This window comes from Malaya genurostris, chromosome 2, assembly GCF_030247185.1.
Source record: "Malaya genurostris strain Urasoe2022 chromosome 2, Malgen_1.1, whole genome shotgun sequence".
Lineage (NCBI taxonomy): Eukaryota > Metazoa > Arthropoda > Insecta > Diptera > Culicidae > Malaya > Malaya genurostris.
Window position 1 is genome coordinate 36,365,978 of NC_080571.1, and position 13,213 is coordinate 36,379,190.

Consider the following 13,213-nt stretch of genomic DNA (forward strand, 5'->3'; position numbering starts at 1 on the left):
TAATCTTATAGATGACATAACCGACAAACCACACCATTTTTCCGGTCTTTTTTCTTGGAAATAGCTAAACCGATTTCAACAATCTTAGGCGCCTATAAGTGGCCTAACCGACAAACCGCACTTCTTTTCTATTCGCGCAGTTTGTCCAGAGATGATTGAACTTGGGTTCATTTTAAAGCCACAGTGTAGTCACACTTTCGGTTTTGGATTGAAATGTTACCGAAAAAACGGCGTAAGTGTTAAAGCATTTTTTGGCGTTTCTTCTTCGATGCCTCTGTGCATAGTAATTCATGTTCAACTGCCACGCCACTCAGCAGTTCAGAATCAATCTCTAGGCAGACAGTATAGTGCCTTTACTAATGAAGTCTCGAACGCAAAAAAAAAAATTACGTCATACGTCGTTATCAGCTAGTAATAACTTAGGAGCTTGGTTACAAGTCACCGGTTTGTACTAATAGCACATGACCTTTTTTATTTTTCGTTTCGTCTTCGACTCATCAGTACATAGCAATTCATGTTGAACTACCAAACCGCACCAAGCACAGTTTTGTTAACCCGAATCTATCTGAAGTTATTAGATCTACTCAAATTTGTGTCAAAAATTAGTTCAATGAACAATGACAAGAGAAAGGCACTATCAATGGTTTATTAATTTTAGTTGGTTTGACATAAAGCCGCCATAACTAAGTTCAGTTTTTACAATGACTGTTTCCACTCAGATGTACGTTCTATCATGCCTAACCAAGTTTTAGAGTTGTGTCTATTACAAGGTTCGGGGTGGCGAAATGGTTGCGCGTATGCACGGAATGCATAAGAACGCAGGCTCGAATTCTGTCTCTGAGCGTATCTTTTTCCGAAAAAAATCATCTTTTCTGTTAAGTTTTTCATTCATTTAGCTCCTCCAATATATGTTTCCACTCAGTCATTGCAAAAACTGGACTATCAATGGTGCTACATGAAAATTATATATTTAATTTTCAATTCTTCACTATTCAGAATTTTTCCATGATGAAGTAAGACGTTTTGATGTAAAAAATATTGGTTCACTATGTTTGTAGATCGAATGTAAACTCTTTAGTTTTAGTATTCGCGATAATTATTGTAAAAAATCAAATACTGCTAATTAACTAAAATCTAGAATGCTTCTATACGGTGGGAGTCGACAACGGTGTATGAAAGTGAATGTTACTTTCGGTATTAGGCCATGAAGGAAGTGATGTTGAAATAGAAACTCACCAACCATGTTAATTTCTTTTTATCTTTTACTCTTTTTCTTTTTTAACGATTAAGTTTAGTAGTCAATATTTCTTTTTTTCTTTTTGCGATATTCTCCTAACCAGAGACCATTTTTTTTGTAGAAACAGACAATGAAAATTATAGAATGATAGTACTCAAGGGAGAGCAAGGATGTGAAAATATAGAACAGAAAAGTGAGACGTGACAGAGGGTCATTTAAGCAAGCAGAAATCTTCTAGTAACTTAACTTTTACCTTCTACCAGAGGAGTTGGGCTTAGGCATCTGAACAATACGAATCACCCAAGTCTCTGGTATGTCGGAAAGTAGTGATAAACGTCTTTTACCATTTACTATCCTTGCTCTCCCTTGAGTACTATCATTCTATAATTTTCATTTTCTTTATATCTTAATTAAAATCGATGAAGCAAACCACTCGAATATGAGTTTTTACTCAGAGATTTAAAAAAATCACATCTCCAAGCTGTGTTTAATGGCAGAGCGGTTCCACAGGTTGGAGATGATTCGAGCATCTCGGATATGATTTTCCGTAATTTTGATAATCGCTTATTTGCAATGTTATCTCTCCGGTGTCAATAAATTGAAACGGCTACCGGGCGAAGGTTGATATTTATTTAATTCATCAAGTCAAGTTGATTGGCTTTTAACGTTCGCACTTCACTTTATGTTAATTAGGCATCAATCAATCAATTCCAGTGTTTTGTGTGGGATAGCAGCTACCTGATAATGGAAATGAATTTCCCGCACTCACTCACTTTGAATGTGAAATTATAACCCCGCATTTCCCGAAGTCTAAAATTACCTGCCGGCTATTATTCGATTCCGTTGACTACGCAATTGCATTTATGTTTTCATCCGGATCGATTACAAGGTCACTCCTAAGTGTGTTAAACGAGTTGTCACCACATACTGATTGATTGTAAAACAAATTAGTTCATTGCCGATTCGATTTGTTGTTTATACTCAACAAGGAGATCCTCGAGGTTTTTTTTTTTTGAAGTCAAGTGGGTACAGGCAAGTGGTTGCTCTCGAACAAGAGCTGGTGGGTTTTAGCTTTTCGCACGATGCATTCGAGGGAAGCCGAACGCTGTTTTGGTGTGACAGGTTAGTAGGATGCCACAACAAAACAACCACCGCCCCAACATGCTCTGATTTCTGTAGAAACTTTCCCGCTGCAAGTGGCGATGGTTCCGTCTTTGGTGATTCATTGGGTGTCGTTCGTGTAGGGTTGTGAATTGAATTGTATCTCATTTTGCACTCAATCGAAACGCTGCTCAAGGTTGCATACGTGCTGCGCTGGACTTCCTCTTTTTTTTTTAGAGTTATTTCAAAGCGTTTTTATTTTTCTTGCCTCTGACTTTTATATTTATTATTAACGCTATTAGAGATTTGCGCCGGATTATTAATTATTCAGACCACAAGGTTGCTTCTGCTTTCAAAGCCCTCGCGGAGAGAATCGATTTTGGTGCCGTACGGCATAGCATGTTACATATTTTAGGTGACTGGTGAAATGAACGGCGCAAAATCAGTTCATGTGTTGAAGTAGAGGAATTTTGTTGAACAGAACACAAATTAATGGCACCCGTTTTCAAATAAAATGTCTCTAAAATTCTAAAAAATGGGAATATATTCAAAAACTTCGATCAAATAAAAAATTGTTTTTCCAGCAAGTTTTGTCTTCAATTCGTCATTGCATAGCAGTTAAAATTGAACTAACCGTGCCACGTAGCAATTCATCTTGAATCACTAAGCACCAAATACGGTTTTGTAATTCAGGTTCCTCCAAACAATATGCAAAAAATCGAGGGAAAAAATCGTAGATTGCTGGAAAATACTCTTAGAAATAATGTAGAATTAGTCCCGAAGGTACGCGCGATTGAAGAGTTGGTATACAAATAGGCGATGCTGCCCGGGCCCAGGCACGTTTAGTCACGAACAAAAATTTTGATCGGTTTTATCTCGAAACAGGGTGTCGCTCGTATTCCAAAACTATTCCACGTATCAACATGAACCAAACGTCCTTTAACTCGCTAGATGTTTTTCTATGGTCGGAACTACAACCAAAACTATTCATGAATATGAACTTTGCGAGGCACCTCTCGCCAATGATAACGCAAATAGGTGAATAATTTATTGCTTATTAGTTACTGTAATTTTGAATTTGTTGCTCAATTTTTTTATTTTTTATTTTTTCGAATACTTCGATAAGTTCATTTGAAGTTGACAAAACACCTCCCCAAATAAGCTTGAAAACAAAAAAAAACCAGTGGATAGGTGGTTGTTAGTAAGTTGCAAATTAGTTACGGAAATTTTAAATTTGTTGCTCAATTTTTTTAAATTTTGTTTAGTACTTTGCTAAGTTCATATGAAGTTAATAAAGCACCTCTCCCAAATAAGTTAGGAAACAAATCGAAACCCAGTGGATAGTTTGTTACTAATAAGTTGCCAATCAGTTACGGTTATTATGAATTTGTTGCTAAATTTTTTTAATTTATTTGAGTACTTCGCAATATTCATATGAAGTTAACAATGTACCTTTTCTAAATAAGCTTGAAAACAAATTGTAACGCAGTGGATCGGTGGTTTCTAATGATTTTTTTTTCAGTTTTTGAGTATTTCGCTAAAATCAATAATTAAAAAAATTGCAACAAACTCAAAACTACCGTAACTAATTTGCAACTAATGTATTCAAGTTGATTTCGGAGGGGTGCTTTGTTATCAGGAATCAGAACAAATTGGCTCAAATGGCACGTTCCCCTTGATATTTGGAGATTTGTGCCTTGCCATCGATTTGTTTTTAGCATCATGTTCCCGATATATAAGAGGGAAGGATTGAAAGGAAATGGTAAGGGTTGAACTAGGAGGATGGGAAAAATTGACGACACAAAAACACATAAAAGCAGAAGTAAATTCTGCACCCCTAAGGGATGCTGAACAATCTGCTGAGGATCACATTTAGTGGAAGCAGAAGGAAATTCTGAACCTCTACGAGGTCCCGAACAGTCTGCTGTTAATAAAACCTCCAACCCCCGAGAGGATTTAGAGATCTTACAAAAGCGACACCATTCTGCACTCCCGGAAGAATGCAGAACGACTCGCAGTATGTACGAGCAGAAGTAAATGCGGTACCCCCCAGAGGATGCCAAACAATCTGCCAAACAATCTGCCAAACCCTATTTAAGGTGAATACAGAAGGGATTCATTCACTCCAGGAAGAACGATGAACCCTTCTGACTATAGCTCCTTACCACATTGGGTGAGAAACGAGAGAATATCCTTCAATTTTAGCTCCGCATACACAGACTCAACCATGTATGGAGAACCAAAAACCCGGATACGTAGCTGCGTCAATGCGGGACAGTTACATATCAGATGATATGAAGTACCATAATCGCATTCACACAAATCACACGAATAATACTCAGCACGTTGAATAGTAGCCATGTGATAATTGAGTTTGCAATGTCCAGTCAGAGCTCTGACCAGAATACTTCAATGATACTTGGAGAAATGCAGTAGACACTTTGACATTTTCAGATTTAAATCTGGTAGAAATGCTTTTGTCTGAGCGCAAGTTTGCAAGCTGCGCCAGTAGCTGGCATGTTTGGATGCAGCCCAAGAACGTATCTTGTGCTTTATCCAACTAGTTGAAAGTGGTAAAGCTGGTTCAGGACCAACGAAATCATTCGTTGCACCAGCTCTAGCCAACTCATCAGCCCATTCATTTCCAGTAATACCAGAATGGCCGGGTACCCATAAGAAGTAAACAGCATTTGAAATGCTGAGGTCTTCAATTTGAGTTCGACATGCGATCACTAGATTCGACCGTGAGTCATTCGAACTAAGTGCTTTTAAGGCTGCCTGACTGTCGGAACAAAAATAAATACGTTTACCACAGATCCTCTGCTGAAGTGCCGATTGTACTCCACACAGAATTGCGTAGATTTCTGCTTGGAACACAGTACAGTATCTACCAAGTGAATGAGACTGCTCCAGCCTATTTCACGACAGTAGATACCAGCACCAGCACGACCATTCAACAGAGAACCGTCCGTAAAACAAACTATGTGTTCATCAAGTTGTCGTTCCAGACAACCAGACAATCATTCCTAACGAAGAGGATAGCTCACTTTGAATGTTTTAAAAGGAAAACTGCATGTGAGAGTTAGGTCACTAGGAGCGAGTAAATACTCATCCCACGGAACCATTTGAGACCACAAGCGAGTGTGACTGGTAGCATATTCTAATGGGTTACTGTTCCAAAGCCCTGTAACCCTAAGACGGTATGCACAAGATAATGCTTCTTGTTTTAGGAACACATATAGTGGTTTAATGCACAGTAGCGCCTCTAGAGCAGCAGTAGGAGTTGTCGTGAATGCTCCTGTCATCGCCATTAGGACCATCCTTTGGAGATGATTTAGCTTTGACTGAACTGTCGCGACTTCTCCTTTCTGCCACCATACAAGACATCCATATGCTAAAATTGGTCTAACGATAGTTGTGTAGATCCAATGAATATATCTGGGTTTGAGTCCCCATGATTTTCCAAAAGCTCGTCTGCATTGGCCGAAAGCCATGCAAGCTCTTTTAATCCTGAAATCAATGTGAGCAGACCAATTCAGTTTTGAGTCAAGAATAACCCCGACGTATTTAACTTGATCGACCACAGTGACCCCTGAAGCAAAGAACTGCAACGGACGAGCTCCTGTAATTATCCTACGATGAGTGAAAAGCACCATTGATGTTTTGCCCGGATTTACAGATAATCCAAACCTGACAACACCATTGTTCAACAGATCGCAGGGCTTGCTGCATTAAATCAAAGAGAGTGTTAATGCTTATACCGGTCATCAATATATGATAATCGTCGGCAAAACCATAAGTCGGAAATCCAAGGTTATTAAGTTTCCTTAACAAACTATCAGCGACTAGGTTCCATAAAAGTGGGGATAGTACACCACCTTGAGGACACCCACAGACACTCAGCTTTCTAATCTCTGGCCCGCCGAAGCGATGATCAAAGAAGTTGATTGCTAAGCATTGCGTGTATCCAGTAAGGGAAAAACCCAAGATATTCCGTTCACGACTGCAATGTTTAACCTCCTGCAGCCATTCAGCCATCGGCACGGAAATACACCTTGACTTAGGAGTTCCTATTTTTGTGGCCTTTTACGACATGGAATAGGAAACCAGTGGATCAATTCTTGGTAAAAAATAATTCCGCCGGATGCCACACGGCTTACCTGTTTGGTGGACTTATACCACCGGTACAGGTGGACCGTAGCGTTATTCTTAGCAGTTGGGAAACCGCTACCGACACTACACGGCTATCTAGGCTGCTCAGAGAGGGAAGTTAACATTGATGGTCAACTTCCATGGATGGCCGAGCAGCCGTGATAGGTGGTTGTTAGTAAGTTGCAAATTAGTTACGGAAATTTTAAATTTGTTGCTCAATTTTTTTAAATTTTGTTTAGTACTTTGCTAAGTTCATATGAAGTTAATAAAGCACCTCTCCCAAATAAGTTAGGAAACAAATCGAAACCCAGTGGATAGTTTGTTACTAATAAGTTGCCAATCAGTTACGGTTATTATGAATTTGTTGCTAAATTTTTTTAATTTATTTGAGTACTTCGCAATATTCATATGAAGTTAACAATGTACCTTTTCTAAATAAGCTTGAAAACAAATTGTAACGCAGTGGATCGGTGGTTTCTAATGATTTTTTTTTCAGTTTTTGAGTATTTCGCTAAAATCAATAATTAAAAAAATTGCAACAAACTCAAAACTACCGTAACTAATTTGCAACTAATGTATTCAAGTTGATTTCGGAGGGGTGCTTTGTTAACTTAATATGAACTTACCGAAGTACAAAAAAAAAGAGCAACAAATTCAAAACTACTGTAACTAATTAGTAACAAATTATTTACCTATTTGCGTTATCATCGGCGAGAGGTGTTGTCGCTAAGTTCATGTTCATGAAATATTCATTGTTATTTAAAAAAAATTAACACTGGGTCGAAAATCAAAAAATGGCCACCAGTTTGTTTTTTCTCGGTGGAACTTGTTCATTCTAGCTCCGACCATAGCCAATTGGACACAGAATACGAAACATACGTTTTCCGTTTTGCTTTCCGATGATTGGCTTCCAAGAAGTGATGACACCTAATCGAATGAGCTTGAGCAGCTGTTTTCAGAGCCGCAATATTGAAAAAATAAAAAGAATAAAATATTTTTTGAAGCCTCATATAAGCACTTTTACCTGTAAAAGTAAAATTTTGAAATACTGTTAAAACAATAAGTGGAATTAAAAAAAAACACTTTGCCATGCAATGGCCTCGTATCGAAAAATCAGCTGCAAACTTTGTCTACACAGAAAGTTTGAGGTTTTGCTAAGTAGTTTAGTTCAGTTTCCTTTATTTGACAGACTAACAGCCGGAGTCTGGTTCGTCTTTGGTTTTACTTTGTATCCAAACATGACTAGTAATGTATTTTGTCTGTAGAGTTTACTTTCGATCAAAATTCTACGAAATACAGAATTAATAAAGTACAATTATAATTCGAAACTCTTGTATGGAATATTTGTGTCATAAAAAAATACAATATTCAAAATTTTTTTTTTCAAAAAAGATGCATATAAAATGGTATTTGTGAAAAAAATACTACACAAATACTTCACATAAATACTACATCTTGATTCAATTTTTGTTTTAACAATTCAAAGTCGTCATCAGTAAACTTTTCCTACGTTACCTGATGAATCAGAGCACCGTACATGTACACTATGTACTGTCTGTTAGATTCTATTTGCACATGGCTCCATGTCACAAGTAACAATTACTAATACCCAGTGTCTTCGATCCGTTTTTTCTCCATTATTCGTCGATTATTCGATTATTATTTGAATCATTTGAAAGTTATGTGGCCCCTTTGATAATTGTATTAAACCATCTTTCCTGTCAGTTGTCTTGATAAGCTGAGTCAATGGATAATTGGAAACCGTTCCCAAAAACTCTAAAATATATGGATATGTACAGTTTACTCCATAAGAAAGGAGGCAAGATTTTTGATAATCAAATTAAAAAAAAACTCTAATCTACTGTTCACTGTGGAATCCATTAGGACGCAGCTGCTTTTTTCCTCAGTGTCACTCGAAGCTTTTGAGAGAGCAGCCGTTTGTTGAAATAAATTCCGTGTGCGGAAAGTGCATTGAAATTGTCTTTTTTTTATTTAAAAGATTTTTATTTTTATTCAGGCCTATATTTGCGTACAAGCTTTACGTGGCCGATTGAGCCGATTTTTTTTATTATTTTTTTTTTGAGTTGGATTTCGTTGTCACCCTTTTTCTAGGGGGAAAGGAGCTTCCATTTCCCTCCTGCGAGGATTGAGGGGCACTTCGTTCGTGGTTCGTCTCGTCGTCCATTGCCGAATCGATGATATTGTTGTCGATTTCCGTCTTCTTTTCGTTGCTAGTTGCTGTAGATGCGGGTAAGTTGTTAACTGCAGCTGGTGTACTTTGTTATATAGGGGATGATGATGGTTTCGTAGAAGGAGATGCTTCATTGTTGTTGGTGGCTGTCACAGGTGTACTGGGGTTGCTTGGGGTTGGTGTGAAGGAAGCACCGTTGTCCTTTGGTCTGGTTGTCTCCTTGGCCAGTTTATCACATGGCTTACCGTAGTGGACAGCTTTTTGGCAATATTGACATGTGGCCATCTGATTGTCATAGGTAACAAGTGATTTGCACGGGACTCTTGTATCCCGACCGAAAGTCATATAAGAAGGTATAGGCCTCTTCAAGCGCATGCGTAACAAACGTACGCTATTTAGAATACCGGGGAAAGAGTTTTTCTACTTTTCTTTTTCGATAGAGAGAATCTCTCCGTATTGGGACATAGTTTTACGAATATAAGAATCGGTGACGCTTGAGGGAAGATCATGCACACGCACTTCTATAGCACTATCTTCCATATATACTGGAATGTTGTACTTAATGTTCTCGTGCTCCATATAGTGCACATTGTTATTGTCTTTTGTGAATTGAATTGCATCCAACTCTTTATAAAACTGGATGTAAACAACATTATTCGTCTTATTGCATTGAAGTAAATGCACACGTTTAATGTCAAGATGCATTTGCTCCTTAAGCAAATCTTCAAGTTCACGTACCGAAGGTCGAATTTTGCACTGCCTGAAGTCAACAACAATTGTATTCTTTCGTGTCGGCGGTAGCTTTTGTTCGTTTGGTTCACTCATTTCGAGGTCGTTCTATTGTTCACTACACAATACTTGGTTTCTTCTGTCCCGAACGTAAGCGGTTTTGTTTTATCGACTGACTTGGATGAGATGTGAAAGCGAAGTGAAATTGTCTTTTTGTGCACACTTACAGAAAGCCAAGCTACGATAGGAAAAAAAGCCATGAGAATCGATTGGCCGGAAACGATTTTCTCGGATGAAGCAACTTTTCCGGCGTGGGTTCGAGAGAGAGGATTTTGGTTTTACTTCAATCTTTTAACGCAGAACGTGAATGCAGCGAAAATGCTCAAAATTCACAAAAGAAGTCCGGGTATGCAAATTCTTAAGCCCAACCAGAACCCGATTTAATCGTATCTGATTAAAAATAAAAGTTTTCATCTGTATCCGAATCCATCCTTGAAACAAAAACTTCTTGAACCCAAACCGAACCCGTACACGATTAAAAATTAAAATCTATCCCAACGTGACCCTGTGAGGTTTCGGGTAATTGAACCCAAATCTTAATGTGCAAATTTTTGAATCCGAACCCGGTCCTTACATGTTTAAAAATTAAAAATTTCTGCTTATATCCGATCCGGATTCGAATACCAGAAACCCAATAATCTGTTCCGTAAATTTGATAACTGAAATTGATGCCTTCATTAGGATGAAATTCGAAGGTAATCGTCCTTTCTCAATGGTGGTGGCTGAGAACACTGTTTACTAATTAAGAGCCCAGAAGCTTTTTCAATACATTGCACTGTAAAAAATAGTTGAAATAACTATTTTCATTACTTTCAAAATATTCGTACACGTTTTATCTTCTTACTCTCTTCTCCACGCTTCTAAATGATTTACTCAGTTTGTTTGTATTATTAAAATTAAAAAATTGTGTCTTTTGAGACTTTCATTACTAAATAAAACACATAAAATCAACACAAAATGTTTCCCCAGTCTATTGTCTTAAAAGTTCTTAAAGATCGTTATAAAAACCATCGACTCTTTCTAGACTGATGTTTAATGTTCGAGATATTTTAAGGTCCCAAAATCTGTTTTTTATCTATTTGCTCTTGAACAAAAATCTTTAAAAAAGAAATTAAGCCCAGGTAATGATAGCTTCGAAAATGTGCACCGAATGACAATGAAAGATTCGTGAAAGTTGAAACATTCTTTAACGGCAGTGAGAAAATATCCCACAATGAAGATGAAGAATGAGTCGATGAATGCGAATAGTTTTGAATGTTGCTTGCGATTGTGGGACTGACTAGATCTAAAATGAAATTAGAACTTCATCGACCATAAACAGTTCGATAATTGTATAGTTGAGAAATTTTGGTCAAAAATATGAAAACTTAGATTTTCTAAACGTAGTTGAAGAGAAACTTTAAACAAATTTACCCTATGAAGTAAATAAGTGTACATAAATTCGTCTTTACTTGGTATATCACGATAAGAATTCGTTATTATTTTCATAAGAAATATTTTACTCCATTACAGGAAAAAAATATCAAATTTACAGAGTACGCAAATCCACGTATGATAAAACGTGATAGGTAAAATGACTGAATTTTAAACAAATGATTCAAATATGTATTAAAAACATACCTAACCTTTCAAGCGTGAAAATGAGCCAGAAGACGTAAATTTACACATTTTTTTGAGGTTATACCTACACCTATTATGACCTAATATGATCTATGCCTAACACAAACTTTTATTCACTTTATTTATTTTATGTATGTAATTTACTTTTTTAAATTTTATTTGTTTGGTTTATGTTATTTACCTTTTTTTATTTATTTTACGTATATTATTTATTTTATTTATTTTATGTATATTTTTTATTTTATTTATTATATTCATTTGTTTTATTTATTGTATTTCTTTTATTTATTTCAATTTGCTAATGTGCCACAATAATAGTTATTTTTGTCTATAACTTTTTGAAAAAAATCTCGAGATAGCTTGGAATATTTTTCCTTTTTGCGAATGAAACTACACACTTAGATAACTTATGTAAATTTAGGTCCTCTGAGTCCGACATATTCGAGTGTCAAAAATAAAACATTTTCACAGTTGATTTAACATTTAATGTTTCATGCATTCTTACATTTGGTTTTAGTGGTGAAACGCATATTTCTTCACAACTACGTGAAAGGTTGAGTATGTTTGACACAAATTTAAGTTATTCTTATAAATTTCAGTCATTTGACGAATCAATTGTGTGGATTTCCTCCACCTTTAAATTTCATAGTGTTTTTTCTTGCTGCGTATGTTTTAAATAACAACCCAGTCAAACGTTTTAGGCACTCTCAAGGTCACTTGAATGTCACTTTTGGCAAACTTGGTTGTTTATTTGAAACCATTACACATGTTTATTTGAGGCTAGTGTGAAATAAAAATATTTATTTCTGTTCGAATCACAACAGATGAGTTTTTGGCATGCTGATATAGGGCTGATAGAAGGCGATTACAATACTAATAATCATGCTTATTTAATTTCTGAATAGTTAACCAATAGTAGCTCGATGCTATACTATTTGCTTAGATTTACTGACGTGTAATCGTTCATTTCCTATGTGATAGGGGTCGTAACTGGTGCAGAACACTTTAATTTTTTTTTCGCGTTCATTAATTTCTAGTTAATGCCAAACTACGGAACTGTTTGTTGGACCTTGGACGCCAATCAGTTTATCACACGGAAGTTTCCAACCTAACCTGACATGATTAATCTTATGGTGTCAGCAGATCCTACTACTCACCGTGGTCGTCCCGGTGATGGATGTAGTGGCTTAGCAATGGGAGATAATTAGTTTCTTTCCTCTTATTTCTGCAGAAGAAAAAAAAACACTGAATTGAATTCGAATGTTGTCCTCCTTTTTCTGTGAGCTGTTCGATCCTTGCGATCCGTGTTGTGCCGCAAATGTGCAATAGCAAGGTTAACGAGGGAGGTGAAATGAAGTGTTTCACATAAATACAATACTCAAATATGCGCTATATCCAGGACTCTCTGCTCCTTAAGCTGGTTGAATCTTGGTAGAACTAAACGAACAAACATGGAAACTAACAAAACTCGGATCGCATTTATATCCAGTCGACGTTAACTAAAAATGCCTAAAAATAATAATACGTATTCTTTAACTCTACTAATAAACTTCCGATATGGACGACTTCTACTGTTTATCAAAGGTGTGCTAAACAGAAACAATTTCTGTAGTCAAACGAAATCATCGGAACAGTAAACTTTAACACAAACGTTCAGCTTCGATGCAAAACTTCACGGCGAAATTGATTCTATTTATAGTAAGTTGCCCTTCTTCTGAGTAGGGTGTGTCCCTACAGAACTTTACTCGTGTGCCAGTCCCAACTAACCGATGGAGAAATTTACTTTCCGTCTTCCGAATCCCCGGTAGTGTCTTGAACAAATTGAATAATTTTATCTTTCCTTTTTCAGGTAAGGATGGTTCAAAAGTGACAACGGTTGTGGCGACAGCCGGCCAAGGACCAGACAGACCACAGGAGGTATCATACACAGATACGAAGGTGATCGGCAATGGAAGCTTCGGGGTCGTCTTCCAGGCGACGCTCTGTGATACGGGCGAGCTAGTTGCAATCAAAAAGGTGTTACAGGACAAGAGATTTAAGGTGAGTTTAGAGCAAGGAAGTAGCAAACGGGAGAGGTTAAAAGATGCCGGATATAAATACGGGAATCAAACCTGTCAAGCGTG

The 13,213-nt window shown here is 37.0% G+C and overlaps 1 protein-coding gene across 2 annotated transcripts in view; it reads left to right on the forward strand.

Moving 5' to 3' along the window:
* Positions 1–13,213, forward strand: part of LOC131429623 (glycogen synthase kinase-3 beta) — a 109,553-nt gene that overhangs the window by 50,891 nt on the left and 45,449 nt on the right. For both annotated transcript variants that reach the window (XM_058593860.1, XM_058593861.1), the window contains exon 3: positions 12,940–13,130. In XM_058593860.1, coding sequence (XP_058449843.1) covers positions 12,940–13,130 — 191 coding nt within the window. The remainder of the gene's footprint in view (positions 1–12,939; positions 13,131–13,213) is intronic.